Raw genomic sequence first — 26,676 nt, forward strand, 5'->3', positions numbered from 1 at the left:
AATAAATGTTATTTGCAGTTAACAATTTTCTTTTTTCTTTATTACAATATTTATGGCAAGACTAGGTATATAGAAGAAAGAAGAAGAAGATATACTAGCAAACGCGGCGAACTCCGTTTCGCCACCAGATGGCTTCGTTTTTTCCGCTTTTCTGTTAAAATTTTTCCTGAATTTTCTTTGCTATAAACCTCACGGAGCCCGAGACCTTTCCAACGAATGCAAAACCGTGGAAATCAGTTCGTGCTATCTGGAGTTATAGCGACAGGAAGGAAAACCCGACTCATTTATATATATATATATATATATATATATATATATATATATACAAGAATAGCTCATTTAAAGGTATAAGTATTACCGTTTACATTTACATATTAGTCACATATTACTTATTATTCAATTATCTTTTTCTTCAAACACCCCATAACATAAATATTTTAAAAGTTTTGACAAAAAGTATATCCTTCCAGATATTAACGCAATAATTTAAGGCATATTAAATATAGTGACGGGTAAAATGAAATTCACCATATAATCGGGCCTGTCATAATGAACTTAATTTTCACTTTTATGATATCTACAATTACTCCACTTACCACTTGTATAGATCAACATAGCGTCCTTTCCCCCATACCACCGGTTATTCGGTCCTGCTTCGCTCAAACCAGCTTCCGGCTTCCAACTATCTGGTATATCTTCTTTATCATTTTTAACTCTATTTGATACCAATAGCGGCTTCGAGAATTCCTGAACTATAGGACGGAGCAAGTCTTCATGTTCTTGAGTACATATGATGAGGCTGGAATCACTGTCGCTGATGAAATATTTAAGCATGTCTGGTGGGTGGATTGGTGTTAATGGGACAGCTAAAAAAGGATAAAAAAATATTAATTTAAGTTGAGTTATGAATATCCCATCCGAATATGTATACTTTTTAAAACATAACATTAGTAAATAGCAGAATTAAAGAATTATAAATTAAATAATAATTAATGTTTAAACTAACACATACATTGTGTGTAGAACTTATGTTCATAATATTGTTACATAATTAGTTAATGTTATTATAAAAATAGTACACAGTACACTTATTTTATAAGCCATGCTAATTAAAAACTATTAAAAAATTCAAATATAAATAACAAATCAGAGACAAAACTATCATTTTTGCATTGGTCAACTTTAACATTAACTTGTTTTTCTGATATATGGAAATTGCTTACCAATGTTTCCTGTCATCCAGATGGCCCATTGTACGATGATATGTGAGGCATTGTTACCACACATGTATGAAATTGTCCTTTCTTTTTCGCCCACTAGCAAAAAAAGTTTTTGTTACTGCTCTTGTAAGCAAAACATTCATTTTTAAATACATATATAATATCTGGATCTACTGAACCAATTTTTTAAATTTTACCAATAGAAGAGCACGCATTATCCGTGAGTGTATAGTTTAAAAAAATAGAGATCCTACGAAACTTGCAATAACATCCTTAGTCTCAGTAAAATTGCTATAAATGTCATAATCCTGCAAAAACTTATTGACAATATACAAATAAAATGTTCTACATATTCATAGTACTCATTTGTACCTTAAAAATCGTAATTTTTCTAGTTTCCGTTTATTAATGTTTTGTCATTATAACTCCCTTTTTCATCATAATCGTGATTGATGGTGATGAAAAAAATTAAAAAATGATATAATTAAAAGTTAAAAGAGTAGATACTTACAATATTTCATTTAAAAAATACTTACAAAGTTGGGCTGCAATATCCTGACTGAGTTCATTGGCAGCTTGGTATAACCCTGCATATGTGTATGATCCCTGTTCATCCTGCACGGCAACTCTCGATGGAAACAATAGTGCCCTACGGAATACTGGCACAACTCCACCTATAAAAATACATATATATAACCAGTAAGAAATTGCTTTGTGGTAAGACCTTTTATGCATATAGAACTTGTGTATGTCGCATATATTTTAACATAGATAGGTTTCATATCCCACTGCCCCACCTGATGAAAAGACGTGACGCCATCTAAGGTGGTAAGTCACAACTACCTAGAAAGTGCCTATTACCTGGCTTGTAAGTGCCTGTATTGTATTTCTCCAGAAAATTGTTTGTTTTAGGGTTGTCAATAAAAAAACTGTCAATAAACAAATTAATTGGAACAAAGAGTCCAACATCCATCTTTGGCCTATTTAATCGTTGGTAGATTATTATTATAAAGGAAAGGACCGAGAGAACTAAAGATCGCAGGAGCACTACTCCCCATCACCTAGCAAACAGGTGCCCAGTGGGTTTTCCTTTAATTATTATTAATTTATATAACTACCAACATCCATACTATCTTTATAAATATAATAAAAATCTGTTATGTAATCAAGACCACAAATCAACTTAGATAAAATTGGATGTTTAGATAAATAGATCTTTGAAGATGGATATCAATGTATTTTTATTTAAAAGAGATGATTTTAAAGGGAGAGTATTCAGGCAAATTAACTAAATGGAAGTATAGTAGAATATAAAAATAGAAACAGCGAAAGCAACCAAAACCTGCAATAACTATGAATCCTTGGCAACCTGCTTACAAACTATAACTGTGGTATCATTTAATAACAGAGATATGTGGAAACATTAAATAACTACTGACACTATTATATAATAAACAGTCTTGATAGATATATTGTATAATTGTACATAAAAGGAATGTTAGAAACTTTAGAAGTCAATTTAAGATTAGCTTATTTAAATTAAATAAAAAAATGGTTAAAAACAAAATTGGCAACTGGATGGTTCTTTTCATTATTTTACACTTACATTTTTCTTTACAATTATATCTTAGGTATAACCTTTCTTAATTAGCAGTTTGTGATTGGGTTTAAAATTTTTGTGTGATTTTTTGAAGAGCAGGCAGCAGCAATGATTTGATACACAAACTGTACTTATTTCTAATTCACATTAACCAAAAATTCGATAAGTTCAACTGGATCGCATAATCTTAGCAGTCATCTTGGACATATGAATTATAAACAGCAAAACATCTATCTTATCATATTTTTATCACAATTGACGCATTATTTTTTACTATTTTCAAGACAACAGATTGTTCAGTGATTAGTTGATATAGTTACTCAACTACTATCATCGAAAAAAATATCATCTTCATTAATTTCGTTATTGTTTTTCTTGTTTTTACAGGGTGCTAAAAAATACGTATTTTTTTTTTAACTCTAATCTTCTCTACCTAAAAGTCTTATTTATGTCGCTAAAGCTCGACTTAGTTTTTTGAAGCACTTACCAGCTTTAATATCTTGATTGAATGAATTCAATAAATCAGGATTGGGGTTTTCTTTTGGAACAGTATGAGAACACCTTTGGTATGATACTATTCCAAGTGGTTTTTGAAAAAGCCGGTGAAAACTACGAAATCTTGTCGTAAGTTCCATTGCCATTAAAATAAAAAAAAAAAGATATTCAACTAATAGATCTTGATGTACGCAGGGCACTAAGTAAACTGTGAACGATTTTAATATAGGAATGAAAGACGATAAAAATTATCGGTATTTAGAGTAAAAAGTTACAGTATTTTGATAAGAAAAATAAACTGATAAATTAATCAAAATGACATTATTGATATTTACAATTTACACCTGTGACCTGACAAGCGACAGTTGTGCACATCGTATTTTATTTACTCTGTGGCGACGTATAAAAAAATAATATACTTAAGTGTGTACTTAGTACTTACTTACTTTACTTTAGTAATCTGTGTATAGATGTACTACATTTATGCTTGTACCTGTATCTTTATTAAAAAACACAGGGAATTGTTAAAAAACTGAACATGTCATCCCCATATAACAACTTAATCTATTTAAACATATCTATTGAATTATATTACAAACTAAAAACAAAGAACAACTATAATCTACGACTTATTCCCATCAGCACAATTCTGTACAACATCTGATTTGAGAGGTAAGATTGCTTTATCTATAAAATCAAGTATAAACGGCATTTTTAATCTGTGGCGTGACTCGTCGGAAATAGGAACTGTGTTGAATTGTCATTGTGTGTAGTTGGCTCAGCGTTTGTCTGTATTTTTCTGTTATTTTGGATAGACCGAGTGTAATTTTGTTGTATTATCCATGTTAGAACAATAAAGTACAACAATGACTCTAACTAAAATGGAGGTGGACACCGTAAAGGGTGAAGGATTTCGCCCGTACTACATAACAAAAATTGAAGAGTTGCAATTAATTGTTGCCGAAAAATCGCAGAATTTACGTCGTTTGCAAGCTCAACGAAATGAACTCAACGCCAAGGTACGTATGCTACGTGAAGAACTACAGCTCTTGCAAGAGCAAGGGTCATACGTTGGAGAAGTCGTAAAACCAATGGATAAGAAGAAAGTTCTGGTAAAGGTACATCCAGAAGGCAAGTTTGTTGTAGATCTTGACAAAAATGTTGATATAAATGATGTCACTGCCAACTGCCGTGTTGCTCTACGTAATGAGAGCTACACTTTACATAAAATTCTACCAAACAAAGTTGATCCTTTGGTATCTTTGATGATGGTTGAAAAGGTTCCAGATTCTACATATGAAATGGTAGGAGGTTTAGATAAACAAATCAAAGAGATAAAAGAAGTTATTGAACTGCCTGTGAAACACCCTGAGCTATTTGATGCTCTTGGTATTGCCCAACCTAAAGGAGTGCTCTTGTATGGGCCACCGGGTACTGGAAAGACCTTGTTAGCGAGAGCAGTGGCCCACCACACTGAATGTACATTCATCCGTGTTTCCGGTTCAGAGTTGGTGCAAAAGTTCATTGGTGAAGGTAGCCGTATGGTAAGAGAACTGTTCGTGATGGCCAGAGAGCATGCGCCATCCATTATTTTCATGGATGAAATTGACTCTATTGGTTCATCTCGTATTGAATCAGGCAGCGGAGGAGATTCTGAAGTACAAAGAACTATGTTGGAGTTGCTGAATCAACTGGATGGTTTTGAAGCCACAAAGAACATCAAAGTCATCATGGCCACCAACAGAATCGACATCCTTGATCCTGCTTTGCTGAGACCTGGCCGTATTGACAGGAAGATCGAGTTCCCCCCACCAAATGAAGAAGCTCGTTTGGATATCTTAAAAATTCATTCTCGGAAAATGAATTTGACTAGAGGTATCAATCTGCGCAAGATTGCCGAGTTAATGCCAGGTGCGTCTGGGGCGGAGGTGAAGGGAGTGTGCACTGAGGCTGGTATGTACGCCCTCAGGGAGAGACGAGTGCATGTCACTCAAGAAGACTTTGAAATGGCGGTTGCTAAAGTAATGCAGAAGGACTCTGAGAAGAATATGTCCATCAAGAAATTGTGGAAGTAGATTTATTTGCTTGCTTATTAAATGTAATTCTCTAATTAGATTTATTTCTCTTTTTATTCTTGTTTTATTTGAATTTAAAACTCCTTACAATTATTCTTACTCAAATGGTCTAAGAACAATGGGTGGGTTAGAAAAACATATAATAATATAATTCAAAACTTTAATATAATAGACATTATATAATTCACTACATTTTCTCATAACAATAACTTTTACACTTATAATTAACATTCAATTCAATAAAACATTCTGCCTGCAGAATAAATATGCATATAAAAATTATTTCAGTTATTATTGAAAATAACACGAAAATTTGTACATTTATCTATTTCGTAGCATTTGCTTTGTATCTCTTAAATCTATATCAGATTCAGTATCTGATAAATCTTGTTGCGTGTCGAACGTGAGACCAGCTGTGCCCTGTCAAAGTAAATTTAACATTTATATTTTCGAAACTTGATCAATTTTCTAATAAATATGTATTAAATTTACATAGAACTCAATTTGCAATTAACTGTATAATTTAGTGTGCACATCCAAACCTCTCTTATTTAAAAACAACTATAAAGGTTCGCGTTTAAAATCCGTTAAAAAGTTTTTAATTTCTAAATGTATAATACTCGCGTAAAATCAAACACAAGAAAATAGTAACTATAAAGGTTTTATACCATATTACCCAAACTACCTATGAATATATATAATTAAAAAAACAAAAAAAAAAATAAAGGTCATATAAGAAAAATTGGTAAATATGTTACATCGTATAATTCACCAAAATATAAAAAATTAAAAACTTACAATAGGTTTGTTTTTGTAAAACTTATCATTCCACATTGTTCTGACGTAAAGCAGCGGGTTAACGAATTGATGGCCAATACCTCTGTAAAACATTTATCTTAGATTACTCCGATCAAGAGTTCTGTTATTAAGGGATATTACCCAACATTCTTTAATAAGTTATAGAATATCTTTCCCAAATTTTATCAAATTCGATTCAGTGGTTCATGAGTAATGTGATCCAATCGAGAATAGTAGGTACGTAGATGATCTTGTGCCAAATGTCATTTGAAAAATACAATGAACTTTGAAAATATATTTTATATGGAAGAGGATTTAAAAAAAATCGTTTTATAGCATTAATTATTATTCAAATAAAAAACTGAACAGTATCATTCAGCTTTGCTTTATTGGATTTTAAATATAAAAAAAAAAAACAAAATGATATATATTTTATTCCTACACTATGAAATACCTACCCTGCAGTTGGCACTTCTGCGAACGCATTTGTGAAGTCGGTCACAGCATCGGGCCTATTATGGTATCTAACTCTGAAAGTAGATAGATAAATACGTTTATAGTATATTCATAGAACATAAAAATATGCCCTATAATAACTTAAAAAAGCTGACCTGGGGTCTAAGAAGACAGGGGTTTAAACTCGAGCGTTTTTTAAGAAATGGTCACGATTACTGAGATCGAATCTAGGTTATGTGTTGCCACGGTACAGTAAAATACGCGGGTTCGACCCCGCCAAATGATAAATATTCTTTAAAAGCTTTATATTTATAAAGCATTTAATAACATTAAATTAAAAACAAAATGGTAAAGTATATATATCTTATCTATTTTCGAACTTTTCGAACTCGAAATTCGAACTACTCAGACGTAAGGTCTGCAAACGACCTTACGCCTCTCCAAATGTTCATGGGCGGTGGTAGCGCTTACCATCAGGCGACCCACCAGCTCCATTGCCGACGGTGACATAAAAAAAAAGAAAAGAAAAAAACTCACTGCATATAAGTTCCGTTGCGGCTCTTGCATTTCGTAACGAAGTGGTAATGTACGAAAACGCACAAGTAAATCGCGAACAGCACGAGAACAATCACAGTCAGCGTGAACGTGACGGAGTGGCGCACTGGCTCTTGTTGCACTTCGCCGTTTATCAGTAATAGCTGGCAAAATATATACATATTAATATAAACAGTACTGATGCACGACAACTGAAAAAATGTAAAGCATTTACCATAGGCGTAGCCAGCGTGGCGTGGGAGTGATAGGGAAAACTGAAAATGATTTGACATTCGATTTTTGAATTGAATTTGCCGCCTTTTATTGATGTCCCAGAGAGGATGGAGGTTGTCAATTCGGCTAAATTGTTCATTTTTTTTTGTTTTGGTCATTTTACTCAACAGTACGCAGAATATCATCAAATTGACATGATTCGTTTTATTTTTTATAGGAAATTGCTATAATCACATTTTAGAATTGAGTACCTCCCCCAGGGACGTCGGTGCCTTTTGTAGAAATAAATATAAACTGGCCATACATACTATGCACATTTTTATGTTTAAACTTTAAATATTTGAATTTAGAACAATACTAACCTCCTTTTGCTTGATCAACGGGCATTTCCCGTTAGCGGCTAACGCTCCATCAGAGCACACACACACCGGCTTATCTTCCATTACACACACATTAGAACACTTATTATTGACACAGGAATTTTTCACATCTACCCTTTGTGTGCTTTCTTGGTGAAGAATGAAATTAGACGCATTTAGATGGAAGTAATTTTCGCAAGTTTTTGAAGCGAACAGCAGACAACGTTTTAGCTTGGCGTTGTCTAGGAAATAGATGTGGTCTTCGAATAATACTGGACTGTGTGGATTTTGAATGTGTGGGTTATTTTTGATTATTGATACTCTAAAACAAATTTTATATAATAATAGAAATAGAAGATATTAAATTATAGAAATTTCAATAGAATCAAACAGAAAAGTCGTAGAATTTTTTTATCCTTTATTTTTACTAGCTGCGCCCCGTGGTTCCATCTGCGTAAGTCTGTATCCCGTATGGGATATCGGGATAAAAAGTTGCGTTTGCGTTATTCCAGCAATCCAGCTATCTACATACCAAATTTCATTGCAATCGGTTCAGTAGTTTTTGCGTGAAAGAGAAACAAACATACACATACATTCATCCTCACAAACTTTGGCGTTTATAATATTAGAAGGACAGGATAGCAGGATTTCAATATATCTATCTGACAAAGTCACGAAACCCAGCACTGGGAGCATCAACAACATACCTATTGCTGCCATCGTAACCGATCCTCCACAAGCCGCCAGGACTATCCATCACATACAGCATCCGTTTGAAGCCGTCTGCAGCGAGTCCAGTGCAATTGGCCACAGTGCCGACATCGGATATGTCTCTGCCACTGAGAGACGCCGATCTGACGTAACTCACGTGTGATTCCACAACGCAGTAGAACATTCGCCGGTTGGATGGGTCTATTGTCAGTGACGACACCTAATATTGATAAAATATTCAAATTACAGTAAGACTTTTCGGTATTCAACAGATAACTTGTTGTAAGAGGGTATAACGCTTCGTTACGTCACGCGTTACGGCGGCAATCTGTCTGGCTTCGCTTTCTTTCAAACGGTTGGATTAGTTTAAATGTTCACTACTGTCGTGCGTGTCGAGACACACCTTTTAGCATTTATTATTCAGTCTGATCTTATTTTTTACTAGCGGTCCGCCCCGGCTTCGCAAGTGGTACATACATAGCCTATAGCCTTCCTCAATAAATGGGCCACGTAACACCGAAATAATTTTTCAAATCGGACCAGTAGTTCCCCAGATTACTGCAGGCAAACAAACTCTTTAGCTTTATAATATTAGTATAGATTTGGATAATGTAACAATATAGATATTTCTGAATACAGAGTAAAACATTCAACACGTAGCCAATGTTATTAAGGAATTTAATAAATATAGATTTACTAGCGTTCCGTTGCATATGCAATTAGTATAAAGCTTTCATCTCCGATAAAACTTAGTCAACATCACCTCAGCATTGGTGGGCAGTTTCTGAAGCCGGGCGCAGACTCTCTTCCCAAAGTGGCACACTCTTATATAACTGGTTGGAATGTTGGCGTCCACGAAATACACATTGCCTGTGATCCAGTCCACAGAGATCTAAAAAATGCATAAAAATAGAGCTAGTTAATTTAGATAAGTTAAATCTTACTAGCTGACCTAGCGAACTTCGCAACGCCATAGAATAATTTTAGACATATTGTTCTCATATTTGAAACCCTCCCTTATCAAATCAAATCCTCCCTGTCAAATTGTCGAACGCGTTGACGAAGGGTACTTTTTGCTTTCCTTTTATCAATTACCAGCGGTCCGCCCCGGCTTCGCCCGAGGCACATATATAGCCTTCTTCAATAAATGCGCTATATAACACTGAAATAATTTTTCAAATCGGACCAGTAGTTCCCATCCCAGTAGTGCATTAAACAAACGAAGAGACAAAATCTTCAGCTTTTTAATATTAGCATAGATTCAAAATAAGTTTAAAAAGCCTAAACCAGTTTCCAGAAAATACTTGTAAAGAAAGCATCAAACAATCCTCGATATTCATTTTCATAACAAAAACATTTGAAATGTTTAATAATTATGGCACAGTACATAAACATACAGATTTTCTGAAGATTCAATATTTTTAAAAACAAAAACACAGTACCTTAGTGGGTTTACCAATGTTACTTATTGCAGTTATAGAATACGACTTCTGGTTCCGATTAACTTCTATCAGTTCTCCAGTACTGCTGACTGATATATATAACTTATTTTTCCTGGAATTTATGACGAAAGTAAACATTTTATTAGACTGGTCTTAATTTGCAAGTGACCCTCACTACTAAGTTATCCTTATTTCGATATCATATAGGGGTAAATAGTAGAAATAATTTAAGGTATAAGAAAAAGTATCACCTCAATCGGAAAGAAGTCATTGGGTAACAAAATAAAAAAAAAGAAAACAAAAAACAATCACTCGAAATGAGAATCTCTTTCGTTTGAGAAGTTGGTTAAAGTGCTATAATTTTCTTGTGTTTGATTTTACGCGAGTATTATACATTTAGAAATTAAAAACTTTTTAACGGATTTTAAACGCGATTTATTCATTATATTATTAACCCGACGTTTCGAACACTACACAGCGAGCGTGGTCACGAACAGTCTACCCGTAATATAATGAATAAATCGCGTTTAAAATCCGTTAAAAAGTTTTTAATTTCTAAGTGCTATTATTCATAAATACTTACCTAAAATCATAACCCAGGTCGTCAATCCGCCTACTGTACGTATATTCGAGATAATGGTGGTGCGCGAACACCGACCAGATGTCGGTGCCTTTAGTGTACAGTACTGTGGCATCACCTCGAACAGCCTTGCACGAGCGGTGGTCGGAGCTATCGTTATATTAGAAATAAAAAAAAAAATAATGCGTTTTATAAATATCGATAGAGCAGATAACTCGTTTAATAAATATTGGACCTTTCGTACGTTTTTTAATTACATAGTATAAAACAACGTCGTTTTCTCTGTCCCTATGTTCCTATGTACGCTAAAATCTTTAAACTACGCAATGGAATTTGATGGTTTTTTTTATATGTAATGTGGTTCAAGAGTAAGGTTTATATGTATAACATGGATTAAGCTACTCCAAATTTAACGCATGCGAAGCTGCGGGTAAAAGCTAGTATCTTACAAATTGTAATCATTTTATTATTTGTGTAGTAAACAGATTAAGGGAGTTATGAACTTTCTTTAATGAAATTTATTTAGGAAAGTACATGGCTAGGACTAGGACGGACGATAACTTGTGTGAACGTAAAGTTACTGTGAGAACGTACACGCTGTAGTTATCATGAAAGATGAATACTGTTTTTCACTATATTGTCACTTTTTATTAGAATTTATTCTAGCAATAAAAATAAGATGTATTCGGTTGCTTAGTTTTCACAACACAATATTTTAATTCAGCGCTAAACGGCGTTATCTATTGATATTTAGCAACCTAATTGAAAAAATAGAAAAAATTTAATCAAGAGATGGGATTCGAACCCGCGTCTTTTTGCCATACCGTAGCAAGCAAGCGTAACTAAATTACCAACCGACAAACAATTTGAAATAAAACCAACTCACCCCAAAGCATAACCTTTATAGCACGAGCACTCAAACGATCCGGGCGTGTTGTGACACATGTGCGAACACACGTCAGTCGCACACTCGTCCACGTCATCACACGTGTCCCCACGCGGGGTGTACCCGTGTGGGCACACGCATTGTGGCCCGCGTGGTGTACGGTGGCAGAAATTGGGGCACGTGGTGTTGCATGGTTCGGCTGTAAGTGATATGGAATTTGTGAACTATATGACCCTGAATGAAATCCAAAAACATACACATGCCAGTCCCAGTCACCCGTAAGGATACGCTGGTGCCCACTTGATATGCCTATGAGAGTTTTTGTATCGGATCGACCAAAAGGTGGACACTCGAATTAAGGTTTTTGCAGGTACTTTGGGATAACTTTGGACACGTGTCTCTTTAAGTCGTGTCCTGTCTGTCCCCTTTAAGTCTATAAAAAAGACGTCCCCTTTAAGTCTATATACAGAGCAGACGTATGCCCGAAATAATTCGATAAAATACGCTTAACAATCGAAGCAAGAAAATGTGTCAGAAAATTAGAGAAAAAATATTCAAACACAAAGAACAAATTATTTACCGTCAAAAATGTATATATTGTCTATTATACTATACTATTATAGCATTATGTTATCTGTGATATTGCACTGGAATAACATATAGGCAACTTTTTATCCCGATATTCCTACGGGATATGGACTTACGCGGGTGAAACCGCGGGGCGCATCTTAATTAAAAACAAATAAAAGTGAATCTTACAGCACAGTCCGTTCTCATCGGTACCATCGCGGCAGTTGGTCACACGGTCGCACACCTGCCGCCACTCCACGCACGTCCCGTCCTTGCACGTGTAGCCGTGGTTACACGACTGCGGGATCACGTTCAGTTTGTCGTATACCAGTGTTTTGTTCGCTGAAATCACGTGTTATTTATAGACGTGAGGGACGTATTGAGAATTTTTCCAAAATACCCTCGTTTAAAGACATTTTATTCTCTAATTTTTCAACTTCTTCCCGAGTAATTTAACGGAACGAATTTTTACTCGGAATAATTGAAGCATTGTTGTACCTTAGTTGATCTTAAAAATCAAACAAGTAAACTGACACTGTAGAATTTCATGGATAACTAAATACTCGAAGTAGTATAAAATTTCTGATTCTGACTACGTTGTTGTGTTTTGTCGTCCTTTAAAAGCTGATTCTCGGTAACGCATTTGGATTCCTGGGCACAAGGATGCACACAAATAACATGGTCGTGGCCACGGGTGATTTTGAGGGTTCAGAACATATTATATTTTATTATATCTTTCTTATATATAAAATTCTCGTGTCACAATGTTAGTCTCTATACTCCTCCGAAACGGCTTGACCGATTCCTCTGAAATTTGGTAAGCATATTGGGTAGGTCTGAGAATCGGCTAATCTATTTTTCATACCACTAAACGATAAGAGTAAGGCAGAACAGCGTTTGCCGGGTGCAGCTAGTTATTATATATAATCTGATGTATGCGACGCATTTTATTTACTACTTCCTTTTATTTAGCCTATAGTATTCCTACACTAAAAGGACTCCCGAAATTCCTATGTACCCCGCCTTTAAGTATGGCTACGCCATCATAATTGTCAGCCCATATGTATTATGTTTCCACTAGTTGGACGTGGGCCATGAGGGATGAACCGAATTCTAGTGCCCCCTAGTGGGGTATGGGGCATAAGAAGAACACCTATTACAAGGTAGCCGATCCGTCTTCTATGTCCTGTTAGACCGATACATTTTTGCGAGTTCTACACTCAAATGCTAACGAAGTGTACCATGAAGGTTGGTTAGGGGAAAAATAAACAGTGATCACACTCCATGTGTGTCCATCAATTACAGTGAAACCATTGAACGGATTTTGATGAAGACAAGGTATAAGCCGACTTGGATGAAAGGATGCTTTTTATCCCAATCAAATGCTCCCTAACATAATAAAATATAAAACAGGAATCTTGATATCCGGGCGGAGCCGGGACGAGCGTCAAAATAATTCGTACCTCTGATACAAGATTCGATAGTTTCATCAGAACCATCGGTGCAGTCCTTCCGTCCGTTACAAAGCTGGCTCTTGGTTACACACTTTATTTCTTGAGCGCAAGGGTACAACCGATTTGGGGCACAATGGAAATCACAGCCCGCTTCGTCGGTGCCCCCGGGGCAATCTACTTTCTTGTTACACCTAAAAGTATTTCTTTAATTAGATACTTCGATTTACATTTATAAGTTATCTAACCTCTTGCTCCGGCTATGTTTAAAAAATAATAAAAAACGGTTTTAATAAGGAATCATTTTGCGGTCTACTGCTGGCAGAACTTTCGATATCAGCTCATATTTTTAATTTATACATAATATTATTATATTGCAGAACATACTTAAAAGTTAAATGATTCACCGCAAAACGTCGGAAATTTAAAACATTTCTCACCTGGCCGTTAATGGCAAGCAAATACTTGCGTTGTGCTCACACCTAAACTCCCATAAATGGCAGATAACCGTTTTCTAAAAAACAAAATAAAAATGTAACATGTTGAATTAAAATAAAGAAAAAAACAAGGGCGATTAATAAAGAACATTCTATTGCGACTTCGGACTTTACCGTTTCAATGATTTCAGGCAATTGACAGTTAACTTCGTCCATTTCATCGAAGCAATCAAAATGGCCGTCGCACCGCTTGCTCAGAGCGACACACGACGTGTCACCACACTGGAAATAGCCTTCTTCGCATTTTTTAGTCTCTGTAAAATAGAACAAACGTACTAGCTATATTCTCATCTTTCATTAGTTAATCTCGTGAGTTCAAAAAAAAAATTTGATTCTTGAGCTAAATTTGATCGAAATTGATTGAGCCGTAAGCAAAGTGCGTAAAAGATAAACAGACAGAGATAGAATATGTTGAGATAATATTTAATAATCACAGTAATCCTAAAAATATATGGTATATGTCACACACGTCCTTGGAATAATTCAAATAATATTTTGGAACTCCCGAAATAATTTTGTTTTTTTGTCAGGTTTGCCAAATGCTTAGCAATTTTCGTGTACTTCGTATAATCAAATGATAAATTCCATTGTGACGTTAAATTCAAAAATCACTAACTTACCGCAATTTATTTCATCTGATCCATCTGCGCAGTCATCAAATCCGTCGCATTTCCAAGATATCGGAATACAAGGACTAGATTTACATCTGTCAATACATGATCATTATTATTTTAATGATTAACAAGAAAGGAGTGTTTAATAAAGAGTTCTGAGTGCGGAGTGTGAAGTAATAAATATAACAGGTAATAAGTCATAATATGCGCAATAGTGGTTCAGTGGCTAATTCCTCGGACGCAAAGCTAAAAGACTAATTAGTTCAAATTCAAATTAAATTTATTTGCAAGAATGTAGTTACAAATTATAGATCTTATTTCAATAGACCAATTATACGAGACCGAACAAACGAAAGAAATGTATAGATTTTTCAGATTTTCTAATCATTATTCACATCACAACTGTTTGAGATGGTAAAGCAAAATATGGTGAGGAACCGGGATGTCGAAGAATCAAAACCTTGACGCCATCTGCTTATACCCGCACTGCACATTTATGGCCTGAATCCTCATATTGCGTCCATGCATTGGGAGCAAATGTATGGCTGAAGTCATTAGTTAAACGTAATAAATGTAAAGTGAAAAATTATAAGCCAGAATCAAGTAAAGTAAGCAAACAGATCTCACGTAAACTCAGTATCCAAACATTCGATAGTACTACAGGCTGCGGGCGTTTCGTCTGTGCCTTCGGGACAGTCGGATAGGCCGTTACATACTGATGATTTTGATATGCAAATGGATGTGTTCGCGCATTGCACTTCCGTTGGACTGCATGCTACTGCAATTTACAGTTACCATGACGTCTTAATGCAGTACTATTTCCAGTGTGGAAAAGTGATAGCGATAGACGCCTGAAAGCTCATTTTTCCACACTAAAATTAAGTAAAGAGTTCCAAGGTGTATTTTATTACATTTTTATTAAATTGATTTTAAAATAATTTAAGACTTTTGTAACACTTCTGAATATGTCTCTCTTTATTAGCTAATCAGTTTGCTTAAATATAAAAGCGTGTTTTATAATCGAAATAAGATCCACTGAAGTAAATTAAATATTAAGTATGTGGGATATGATTCAGCATACATGTACTATATGATAGCGTGTTGAAATAATTATGCCAAATATTTGATAGAAAAAAAAATATTTAAAAAAATCTGATTTTTTATTTAAATCAATAGTTTTTTAGTAAGTCCCGGATTCATGTTTCGTAGCGATGATATAATATACTGACAGAGCCGGCCGAGACCGATGATCCGTTCATTAAATATATTTAATGAAGCATTTTTCCGTAAGAGAAAAGCTCTTTTTGACGAAATGCCTTTTTTTTACAATTATCCTCGGCAATGTGTGCGCTGTGTAAACGGTTACGTACATATACTTCTGTCTTAAATTAATTTGGTAAAAACTGCGAGACACATTTTTTACACAATTAATTATAAAAACTATTGTACTTCCTATATAAAACAACTAGCTGACCCGGCAAACTCTGTTCTGCCTTACTCTTATAATTTAGGGGGATGAAAAATAGATGTTGGCCGATTCTCATAGATACCGGATAAGAACAAAAAAATTTCATCAAAATCGGTCAAGCCGTTTCGGAGGGGTATGGCAACGAAAATTGTGACACGAGAATTTTACATAAAAAAATAGTTTAAAACTTACCTGTAACTACATTCTCTTTGCATATATCATTTTTGCCAATACAATTATTGTTACACATCTTCTGTCCGTAAGCACACAGGGGGCTTTCAGTTTTGGGAACTGGACATAGAAGAGATTTCATTATTCACATCACAAATTTAACAAAGCAAAAAAAAGCGAATTAGAGACAGTGTTATGCTAGTTCAGGAGACTAAGGTTTCATATTACTGCACATGTAACGTTTTTATGCAAATAAAGATTTTATTTACTTATTTCTTTATAATTTATCTATATGTCTGTTGTCTGTCTCGTTCTTTTCATGAAATACCACCATCATTTTCTTCCATGTTCATAAAGGTATAACACGATACCAAAAAATAGGATAATATTAATTTAATTATTAAAATCCCTTACGATATGGAGCAAAGCTATTGTACAAATCAGCCAGACAATCAGGTAAATAGAGAGAAAGTCAGAAAAAACTAAAGAGGAAGGAAGGGTGATATCATAAATACTGTAATAGGTTTTAGTGTATTGCTTTTGATAAAATTTAAATAAGTAATACCAAATATTAAATGAAGCCCGCCCATCAATTCATTTAATTACCCATATATTCCCAAAAACCAATACAATCTATATAAAAAAAACTCACCTGGACAATTCTCTTCATCCTCCCCGTACCTACAATCCTTAACACCATCACACTTTTTCCCCGACAAGAAACACTCATTGCTCTTATAACAATAGCTCTCGTGTATCCTACAGTCCACCACTCCCGCACACCCCTCCCCATCCCACACAGAACCGACGGGACACACACACTTGTATCCCATATCGAGGTCCTGTGGGATCGGGTGTGGGATTTGCACGCAAATGTGTGAGCACGGGGAAGGGTGCTGGAAGCATGCGTGTTTCGTGAGAGGGTTTTTCAGGTCCGGCGGGGGGGACGTCACTTGTAAGTGTAGAAACGTTGTGTTCGGGAACATTGCTAGAATAAAAAATCGCTTAAAATAGTTTTTTTAACTAGAAACTATAAGCCACCAAATGAGCCATCAATTAGACCAAATGAGACGCCTTTCGAATAAGAAAAGAATTGTTAAAACAGGCTCACCCATTTCATAGTGGTCAGGTAACAAGCCTAAACAATTGTAATTTTAATAAACTCATAGGAAACGAATAATTCTAGTAGGAAGAACGGAAAGCAAAACTAAGTGCAATGGAACTCACTATTACATACTTGTTATTCTGTATTACTCCAATTGGTTATCAAAATAAGTATTAAATACTTATTTCATAGATTTATGAATTATGATAAATATGACATGAAATAACTTCTAATTAATTATAATTACAATTAAATACATACGTCTAATGTTCTATTAAATATATGTATCTCTTAACACATATCTTTTACATGTACTTACATAATTCCATTCTACGAACAACATGTCCATGTTTATGTACATCAGCCCAATACACTCGTTGTGTATGTCTGTCCGTCCAAAACACATGTGTATCCGTAACTGCTAAATTCGCAATTGTTGTAGTGATTTCGCGGAAATGCGCCCTACCCGTACCTAAAAATAATAAAGCATGATTTTTTTCTATAGATTTTAGAGTAGGTACGAAACTAGAGAAATAAAAAACTATTTTTTTTTAATTTTTTTTTAGATATAATCATTCCATACCCTTAAACGTTGTACTCATAGTGACCCTGTAACCCGGTAACTGTACTAAGTCCAGAAAAAGACGAACGATCATAATCTATACTAGTATTATAAAGCTGATGAGTTTGTTTGTTTGAACGCACTAATCTCAGGAACTGCTGGTCGGATTTGAAAAATTATTTTAGTGTTAGATAGCCCATTTACTGAGGAAGGCTATAAGCTGTATACAGCGAACATAGATAAAACATTACTATATAAAAGGCGTACTGTATAAAAAGCGATGCCCATAAATTATGCATTTCTTTATTTATTTTCACATGTAAAATTAATTAACTAGCTAACTTATTACGTACTAAGTGACTGTAATTTTTTGACTTGACATTTTTCATTTGAAAAAAAAATGGCTTGTGTCAGAAAAATACCTTGAGTCGCAAAAAACAACTACAAAGAGGCAGAGCATTTAATCAAAATCTCACCTTCAGGGTGAAAATAGTCAATGACCCCATGACCTTCATCTGCTATATACACGATATCCATTTCAGGTGAATACCTCAAACGGATATTGGGACCTGAAATTCAATAACATTTTGAAAACTACCCTCATCAAAATTTCGTTCTAAATGCTAAATCGACTTTGTGGAGAATCGAATTAAAAGATTAAAGTTTACTTTTCTTACTAAAAAACTGACTTGAACTTATTTTAACATTATTATTATAGAAAAAGTTCATTTAATAGGATATTTTACCCAGTATATTATTAGTGAGTATGTGCATCTTATCCTGTCCATCCAGTCCCATGCTATCTATATAAATCTCGTTGTTAGATTCACTCTCCACCAGCGCCACCAATAATCGTCTGAAGATTTAATAAAAACAAAATTGAGAGAAACCATTTATAATCCTCTATGTCGGTGAAAAAATGCAATCAGCAATATTACATTAACTTCATGTCTTTGAAGTGGAAAGTAATTTAATTTATAGAATATAGAAAACTAGCTTTTGCCCGTGGCTTCGCACGAATTTCATTCGGAGTACTTTAATAGATGTTATTAAACATATAAACCTTCTCTCTTGGATCACTATCTATTAAAAAAACCTAACAAAATTCGTTGCGCAGTTTTAAAGATTTAGGCATACATAGGGACATAGAGACAGAAAGTGACTTTGTTTTATATTATAATAATATAATAAACCCGCAGGGCACCTTGTGGCGAGTTGACGGGGAGTTGCGCCCCCGCGGTCCTTAGTTCTCCCGGGGGAGGTCCTTGTCCTCACCTCCGCACGTCTCGGCGGCAGTTCGGAGTGAACAATGAGAAGGTTCAGGATCCCCTACCTCTGCCTTGCCTTAATTGGCCGTCCAGAGTGGAAATGCAAGAGCTAAATGCTCGGGGATGGAAGTGTCTAATGGCGTAATAACGGGGAAACCCAATCCGGGCCTGCGGGTAAGCGATGGTGAAACCGGTGCCGCACCTCTACACCCCTAGCCAGTCAGCTGGTGTTGCTGACTTGTTGCCATTTCAGGTAACTTTTTTGGGAGCCCATCGACCGAACTGGCAAGTCACCGTCTGCCACTATTTTTCAAAAAGCAGACGCCCATAGTTTCCCATAGACCCAACCTACCAATCCATCAAACACCCCTCACCATAACCTAGTTTCGTTCCATTTTTTGCAATAGTCCTACATCGGCCGCAGACTGCCCAGGACTGTATAACTATAGTTTAGTCATAGGCAGACTGTGGCTGGTGCCCCACAGCACATTAAATTCTCTAAAGGACCTCTGCGTGTTGGATCTGTGTCCCCACGTTCGCCTACCAAAAGACCGGGCGCTTTCCTTCTTGAGGCACCGAGTATTATGGAAATTAGAATCTTGAGTCTTCATCTCCGGCCTACCTTAACCGGCCGGCCAGAGTGAAGTTGCGAGAGCTTTTAGCTCGAAGGGTGGATGCGAACCATAAGTGGCGAGTGGGTACATAATGCTGGACCCTCAGGCAGCACGTGATCGTCGTTTAAAGTCCAGCAACGCCTCTCTACTCCTCACTATATGTTGCCCCCTTGTAGCATCATTGTAGTGACTTATTCGGGGGCCCATACAGTGGGAGGGCGAGTCACCGCCTGCCAACATATTTTTGCTTTCCTAAAGTGAAAAGGCAGGTGTTATTGTTCCCAATAGTTCCTTATACCGTTCCATTTAACATCCCATTCCATAGCCCAGATATAAAATGTCCACATTTTGCAATAGTCCTACATCGGCCGCTGACTGCTTAGAGCTGTAACTCTATAGTGCAGCCATGGGAAGGCTGCGGTTGATGTCACATAACACATTAAAATTCTCTAAAGGGTCTCTGCGTGTTGAATCTGTGTCCTCACGTAAGCCTTCCAAAAGACCGGGTGCCTTCCTTCTGGGGGTACACGAGTATTATGGAAATTAGAAACAATAATAATAAATGGCTTAAAATAGATAATCTTTACCCGGAAACAAGAATTCATTATAGCAATTCAATACTAGATAATCAACACAAAAATTACCGGTAATATAGCATCAAGGACCCTACAGTAACGAGTGATAAATGCCGCAGATGCCACACTCAAACAGAAACCATACAACACATTACAGGAGCATGCATAACACTTACACAGACAGACACTCACAGACTTAACCAGGTAACCAACATCATCCATAAAACTTGCAATCAAACATAACCTTATACACAACACAAACACACCATATTACGAATACACACCAGTAACTGGTCCTAGAAAACGAGCACTTCAAAGTATATTACGACCGTGCCATACTTACAGATAAAACAATAAATTTTAACAGACCTGATATAACTTTACAGGACTAAAAAAATAAAACAACTTACCTCATCGATATAGCAGTTCCGAACACATAATAACAAAAAAACAATAACTGAAAAAATAAATACACCTATCTGAAAGAAGAAGTTACGCGAATTTCGAGACAAGATAAAGTATATAATGTAGCAATTGTCCTTTCTGCTACTGGCGTTAGACCTAAACATTTAAGACAAAGTCTCAAATTAATTGATGTAGAAGACACCGTGTATATACATATACAAAAAGCCGCAATACTGAATACGTGTGGAGCAGAAGATTCCTTCAAATACTTAGATGGGAACGATAGCATTAACATATATATTACATACTAATGCTGCATTTACTTGGTTACCGCTCGTAAATGTAGCTTTTACCAGCATCTATGCTGAGATGTAAAAATAGATTGAATAATAATAATAAACACTTTATTGCACACGTAAAACAAAATAAAAACGAAAAATATTCACAAATAAAGTAAAAAGCGGTACAAATAGGTATAGTATATAATATGTAGTAATGAAGGCGCGAAACTCATTTCTTTTTCCTCACCCTTCCCATTTCATTTCTTCTTTCTTGCCGTCAATCCTTTCCTTATCCCTTACCTCTTATAAGCAGGCAACGCCATGAACATTCGTGCCTCTGCGACAGTGATCAGTTAGCATCAGACGGACCACCTGGTCAATTTAAAAAAAAAGAACCACTCGTAGTAAGCAGTAATAAAGTAGCAAGAAATAGTAAATTACCCATATTCCGGTACAATACAGAAGCTAACAGGTATCTCTTGACCGCTGAACCGATGTATCAGTGTCCTTTGTTTTGTCCTTAGAGATACGACATCAATCATACGTCGACCCGCGTCTAAGATGTACAGCGCATCGGATACGTAATCTGAAAGTATTATTTTTTATATTTTTTGTATTTTTTTTTTCATAATTTTTACGTTTACAAGCTATACAATACAAGCGTAAACGTTTCTAGTATAGAATTAAAATCCGTTCAGCCGTTTCCGAGATATAATCACTGTAACTTTATTAAAAAATTATATAAAAAATTATAGCCTATTTTTCATTTTCGTTTTATTTGCTTTGATTAGCACACAAACATTTAAATTTTAATGGCAAATATACTTTATGTTGCCAGTCATAAAATATCAAACTCAATCAAAGAAATATATATATACATACTAGCAGACCCGGCAAACGCTGTTCTGTCTTACTCTTATCCTTTAGGGGTATGAAAAATAGATGTTAGCCGATTCTCATACATACCCAATATGCACACAAAATTTCATAAGAATCGGTCCAGCCGTTTCGGAGGAGTTTGGCAACGAAAACTGTGACACGAGAATTTTATATATATACACTAGCTGCACCCGGCAAACGCTGTTCTGCCTTACTCTTTCATTTAGGGGTATGAAAAATAGATGTTGGCCGATTCTCATACATACCGGATAAGCAAAAAAAATTTCATCAAAATCGGTCAAGCCGTTTCAGAGGAGTATGGCAACGAAAACTGTGACACGAGAATTTTATATATTAGATATACACTTTTTTGTATAAAATTAATAGAAACTTTACCATAGCCCATATCAACAACATTCTCTAACGCGTTATAATCGAACAGACGCGTCACGCCCAAAGTGAAGTCGCTCATATTGATGTAATTAATGGATTTCCTTTGGCCATCATACACATATAAAGTATCTGGAAGTAATTATAAATGAATTTTTTTTCAAAACAATCAAACTAAGAAAGTTTTGAGGTGACATAAACAAAAAAAATAAAAATTCCAATTAAATTAAGAACACCATTTGTATGAACTCAATTGAAAAAAAATCTATCTTAACCACATTATCTCATTGGTATTGTTTTTTTAACCTACCAATGCTGTGAGGACTGAATAAATATGATTTTATAGTTTTAAAAAGATTCCACGAACCTCTAAAATTATCATACGCCATAGCCTGCACTCGCGCTATATCGAAATGTGTGGTGTGGGTCTCGGGGTTCCCCAACACGTTGTACTGTATGCGAGTGAACAGTGACCCGCTGCCCACTACGAGATACTGTGGCCGATATTCCGGTATTGCTGAAAATATTACACCTTATTATATTAAGATTGTTAGATTATATAACATAGTATAAATAAAAGTATAATCTACACTAATATTTAAAATAGGAAACTTGTATTTTTATGCTTTTAACGTGTTCCCGCCAAAGCTGGACTGATTTCAAAAATTTATTTACCTACATAGGTTATATATGTACCGAGGGCGAAGGCACAATTATTTTTTTTATTTAATAAATACATACAAAACAAACAGCACCGCCTTACAAAAAACCAACATACCTGCACAAGCCCGACCATCCAGCTCCATCCCCTCTGGGCATACACACGCATACGTGCTATTGGATGTCGGTACGCAGATGTGCGAGCATCGCACGCACGGGTTGCGTGTTTGCGGCATTAACAGTGGATGGTAGATGTGCATATCTATTGTAATTAAGCTTTCATTACAATACTTATTTTTTATATATATTTAATATTCTATAATTATATATAGTAAAACAATTTAAAAAAAATATTAATGATCAAGTAAATTGTCTCACTTGCTCTAATACAGAGTTTAACTATGTAAGGATATTATTTAATCCTGTCGATCCTTATCAGGATAGTAAGATAAACGTATAAAAATTATTGTATTGTTAACGATCTTCGATAAGTTTACAAAAGTTTGAAGTTAATGACGATTTAATGAACAAAAATCTTCACGATTAAAATGTGAACCACATTCATCCTCTATTTTTTTGTAAATGCTTTACAAAATTGGTTAAGGTCGACTATTTGTTTGACAGTGTTTGAATTACGCTGTTGCATAGTGTTTCAATTACGCAAAATAAAATAGAAATTTCACTATTATGTTTTATATAATAATCGGGATATCGCGTTTAAGAGGTATATTATAATATCTCAATATCAGTAGAATTATTTAATAGAAAACAGCACCAAATTGCGCAGAGGCGTAACTTGCCAGTACCAGCTCATAAGTTTATGCCGAGAAAAAAAAATTTTTTTCAACAAAAAATCAAACAATGAAAAACAAATATTAACATCTCACCAAAAACCGGTTCATCCAAGCTAACTAGCACTGCCCTCTTATCACTGTGCATCTTATCGGAAGTTTGTATCGTCTTAGTTGTCCACTCGCTCCAGTACACGGTGTTCTCGAATACTGATATCGAGTAGGGGTGGTGGAATGGTTCTTCGAATAGCGACTATAATGTACGAAATGTATAATCTCTTATTATATTAAAATTACTAGCTGACCCGGCAAACGCTGTTCCGCCTTACTCTTATCATTTAGGGGGATGAAAAATGATGTCGGCCGATTCTCATAGATACCGGATAAGCACAAAAAATTTCATCAAAATCGGTCAAGCCGTTTCAGAGGAGTATGACAACGAAAACTGTGACACGAGAATTTTATATATTAGAAGATGAAGTAACTTAATTGAACATTATGTTGAATTTGAGAAATTCTTCAAGGATAGAAAAAAATTATCACGAGGCGGGATTCGATAGTTCTTAATCATCTGAATAGGTGGCATGGGGTGACCCTTAGGCACAGGAAAAGGTAGAAGAAATTCGAATGCTGAGGCAGGTTAAGGGTGCCCGAGAGGCTAGACGTTGCTACGATTTGGCAAATAGACGCGGATTCGAATCCCGCCTCGCCCTGCCGCCGAGATAAAGATATTTTAAATTTTCTTCCAATCCTTGCTCGGAAGAAGGTTACTCAATTAAATGTCAGTTTGACTTAAAATACACTTAAAAAAAAGAAAAAAGAAAGAAGTGTAATTTATTATTACCTTTTTTTTCTTTTTAATGTCATAACGGGCAACTGAGCTGGTGGGTAGCCTGATGGTAAACGATCACCACCGCCCATGAACATTCGCAGAGGCTCGGACCTCTGACAATGCGCTGCCCACTTTTAAGGGATAAGAGATAAGGAGAGGATTGATGACTGGAAAGAAGGAATGAACTGGGAAAGGCGAGGAGAAGGAAATAGGCCTCCGGCTCCCCCACTCACCGTACGAAACACAACAGCAAGCTATTATTTCACGCCGGATTTCTGTGGGTGTGGCACTTCCCCGGTGCGAGCTGGCCCAATTCGAAGCATGCTCGATTCCCACAATGAAATACACTGCACTTCTGTTTAAGTCCCTGACTATGAAAGCTCAAATTCAAGAATTTTAAATAAGACACCTAGTGGCATAATCACACACCAAGTGAGAATCATCTACAGCGAGAGAAAAAAAATATCAGCTTTATATAAATAGATTGTGGGATATGTTAAAAAAAAACATTGTATGCTATAAAAATACTCACATAAACATTCTTATCAAATAACTTGACCACTCTAATTGTACCATCCACGAAATACAGTCTGTCATTAGCGGCATCCAACGCCAGACCTGTAGCATACCCTCCCAATGCATCCACCAGAATCTCTGGATGAGTTCCATCCATTTTGGACATCATTATAAGCGGTCTGTCTATCCAATCCGCCCAGAACATTTTACTGCAGGAATATAAATTATTATAAGTCTGGGAGACGATCGTTTTTTAATTTTTTTTTTTTTGTAACGCATGACTTACTTTTGTATGTTTACATAATTTAAGAACAAGGGTACAAAATTACTTGAAGGCATTTATTACTATTTATTAAACAACAACAAAAAAAAAAAACATTGGGTATGTATACAAATTTGTATTTAAAAGTAGAAAGATTTTATTTGTTAGTAATGATTTAACTACAAAAAACTACAGAACCGATTTAAAAAATTCTCACCAGCAAAAAGAGGCATGTTTTCAGAATGACAATACCATATTTTATATTTATCCTGGATCTAGAACGGGTAGTTTGTAATAAAGTAAGAAGATAAATTTTCTATTCATCGATATTTTTAGTAACGTTATTCCTAAATAACTATAATCAAGCTACCCACCCATTCCTAGGATCCAAAGTGACATATCTAGGTCGTTTAGAATCAGCGTGTAGGACACTGCACACAGACCCATCCGTCTTGCACACAGATATGACGCCTCTTTCAACGTCTGTGAAAAATATGTTCCCGCCTAGGTAGTCTATGGCTATATCACCTGGATCTTCTAACCCTAGTGCTACAAGTACCTGTATCATACGTATTAATATAAAATTATCAAGGATATGTATGTTTTTTGCTTTGTGATTTTCAATAAATTTCATAAGTTATTTTTTTATTTTTTCAGATCTGCTTCAAATGGATTAGGCTAAATTTATCATACCTCTTTAGTTTCCAACACGTTATTTAAATGTGCTCTAACAATAGCCTGATGACCTTGAGCCGTTTCAACCCAATATACAAATGTTCCGTCGTAAGTAACTCCATGAGCCTGCAAAAAAAATGCGGGTAGTTGTAATAATTAAAACTTAAAAGTATCAAATAGCACACCCAGATCATAAAATAAAAAAGATAAGTCTGATTAATATTTAAATAATAAAACTTTTTTTTTGGTACCTGTTTAATTCCAGATGCAACAACGCTTGCTGTTTTTGACTTGACTGTTATATACTTAATTTCATTATGCGTGCTGTAGAACAGCATTGCTTCCGGATCTGCAGTTAAAAGTATTAAAGAATCAGCTTTTAAATCCGAAAAATAAACCACACACACATCTTGTTTTTTCGATCTACATATAACATCAAACCAATCATTACGATAGCATTCGATAGAGCTGAACTGGCGCATTCAACTTCCCCGGTGCGAAAGACCGGCTTGACTTCCACATAAATATATATACCTCTCAACCAACCTGGCGCATAGCAAAGGTACCCAGCGAAGTCCACATCGTACCCACTCTCGCACACACACTTGAAGCCGTCCCCAGCCCTCACGCACTGATGCGAGCACCACGGCACGTCGTCCATACAGTTGTCCACGGTCTCGCAGCGCCTCGTCGTGTAGTT

General features: G+C 35.5%; 3 protein-coding genes across 3 annotated transcripts in view; 1 reads left to right on the forward strand and 2 right to left on the reverse strand.

Moving 5' to 3' along the window:
* The window catches only part of LOC119837090 (malonate--CoA ligase ACSF3, mitochondrial), a 10,749-nt gene extending 7,134 nt beyond the window's left edge, over nt 1-3,615 (reverse strand). Inside the window, exons 1-4 of the mRNA XM_038362587.1 lie at nt 3,308-3,615; nt 1,757-1,894; nt 1,224-1,316; nt 597-866 (exon numbers count right to left, since the gene is read on the reverse strand). Of these exons, the coding sequence (XP_038218515.1) occupies nt 597-866; nt 1,224-1,316; nt 1,757-1,894; nt 3,308-3,461 (655 nt within the window). The 5' untranslated portion in view covers nt 3,462-3,615. The remainder of the gene's footprint in view (nt 1-596; nt 867-1,223; nt 1,317-1,756; nt 1,895-3,307) is intronic.
* Nucleotides 3,616-4,026: 411 nt separating this feature from the next.
* On the forward strand, nt 4,027-5,445 carry LOC119837092 (26S proteasome regulatory subunit 8). Its single transcript, XM_038362590.1, has one exon. The coding sequence runs from the start codon at nt 4,182-4,184 to the stop codon at nt 5,388-5,390; it is 1,209 nt and encodes a 402-aa protein (XP_038218518.1). The 5' UTR covers nt 4,027-4,181; the 3' UTR covers nt 5,391-5,445.
* Nucleotides 5,446-5,541: 96 nt separating this feature from the next.
* LOC119837178 (low-density lipoprotein receptor-related protein 1) overlaps nt 5,542-26,676 on the reverse strand; it is a 26,653-nt gene continuing 5,518 nt past the window's right edge. The window contains exons 6-36 of the mRNA XM_038362702.1: nt 26,523-26,676; nt 26,228-26,325; nt 25,995-26,102; nt 25,676-25,860; nt 25,056-25,248; nt 23,788-23,944; nt 23,019-23,162; nt 22,608-22,757; nt 22,247-22,372; nt 21,413-21,557; nt 18,575-18,684; nt 18,305-18,397; nt 17,586-17,738; nt 16,814-17,149; nt 16,183-16,281; nt 15,150-15,300; nt 14,529-14,614; nt 14,023-14,162; nt 13,852-13,925; nt 13,424-13,605; nt 12,150-12,302; nt 11,391-11,589; nt 10,508-10,654; nt 9,925-10,036; nt 9,246-9,374; nt 8,479-8,702; nt 7,775-8,093; nt 7,182-7,342; nt 6,647-6,718; nt 6,189-6,270; nt 5,542-5,810 (exon numbers count right to left, since the gene is read on the reverse strand). The exon at nt 26,523-26,676 is cut by the window's right edge and continues 13 nt beyond it. Of these exons, the coding sequence (XP_038218630.1) occupies nt 5,712-5,810; nt 6,189-6,270; nt 6,647-6,718; nt 7,182-7,342; nt 7,775-8,093; nt 8,479-8,702; nt 9,246-9,374; nt 9,925-10,036; nt 10,508-10,654; nt 11,391-11,589; nt 12,150-12,302; nt 13,424-13,605; nt 13,852-13,925; nt 14,023-14,162; nt 14,529-14,614; nt 15,150-15,300; nt 16,183-16,281; nt 16,814-17,149; nt 17,586-17,738; nt 18,305-18,397; nt 18,575-18,684; nt 21,413-21,557; nt 22,247-22,372; nt 22,608-22,757; nt 23,019-23,162; nt 23,788-23,944; nt 25,056-25,248; nt 25,676-25,860; nt 25,995-26,102; nt 26,228-26,325; nt 26,523-26,676 (4,581 nt within the window). The 3' untranslated portion in view covers nt 5,542-5,711. The remainder of the gene's footprint in view (nt 5,811-6,188; nt 6,271-6,646; nt 6,719-7,181; nt 7,343-7,774; nt 8,094-8,478; nt 8,703-9,245; nt 9,375-9,924; nt 10,037-10,507; nt 10,655-11,390; nt 11,590-12,149; nt 12,303-13,423; nt 13,606-13,851; nt 13,926-14,022; nt 14,163-14,528; nt 14,615-15,149; nt 15,301-16,182; nt 16,282-16,813; nt 17,150-17,585; nt 17,739-18,304; nt 18,398-18,574; nt 18,685-21,412; nt 21,558-22,246; nt 22,373-22,607; nt 22,758-23,018; nt 23,163-23,787; nt 23,945-25,055; nt 25,249-25,675; nt 25,861-25,994; nt 26,103-26,227; nt 26,326-26,522) is intronic.

This window comes from Zerene cesonia, chromosome 26 (assembly GCF_012273895.1).
Source record: "Zerene cesonia ecotype Mississippi chromosome 26, Zerene_cesonia_1.1, whole genome shotgun sequence".
Classification (NCBI taxonomy): Eukaryota; Metazoa; Arthropoda; class Insecta; order Lepidoptera; family Pieridae; genus Zerene; species Zerene cesonia.

Excerpts from the sequence above, each read along its gene's own strand:
- LOC119837092 (XM_038362590.1), top strand. The coding sequence starts at position 4,182 with ATGACTCTAACTAAAATGGAGGTGGACACCGTAAAGGGTGAAGGATTT.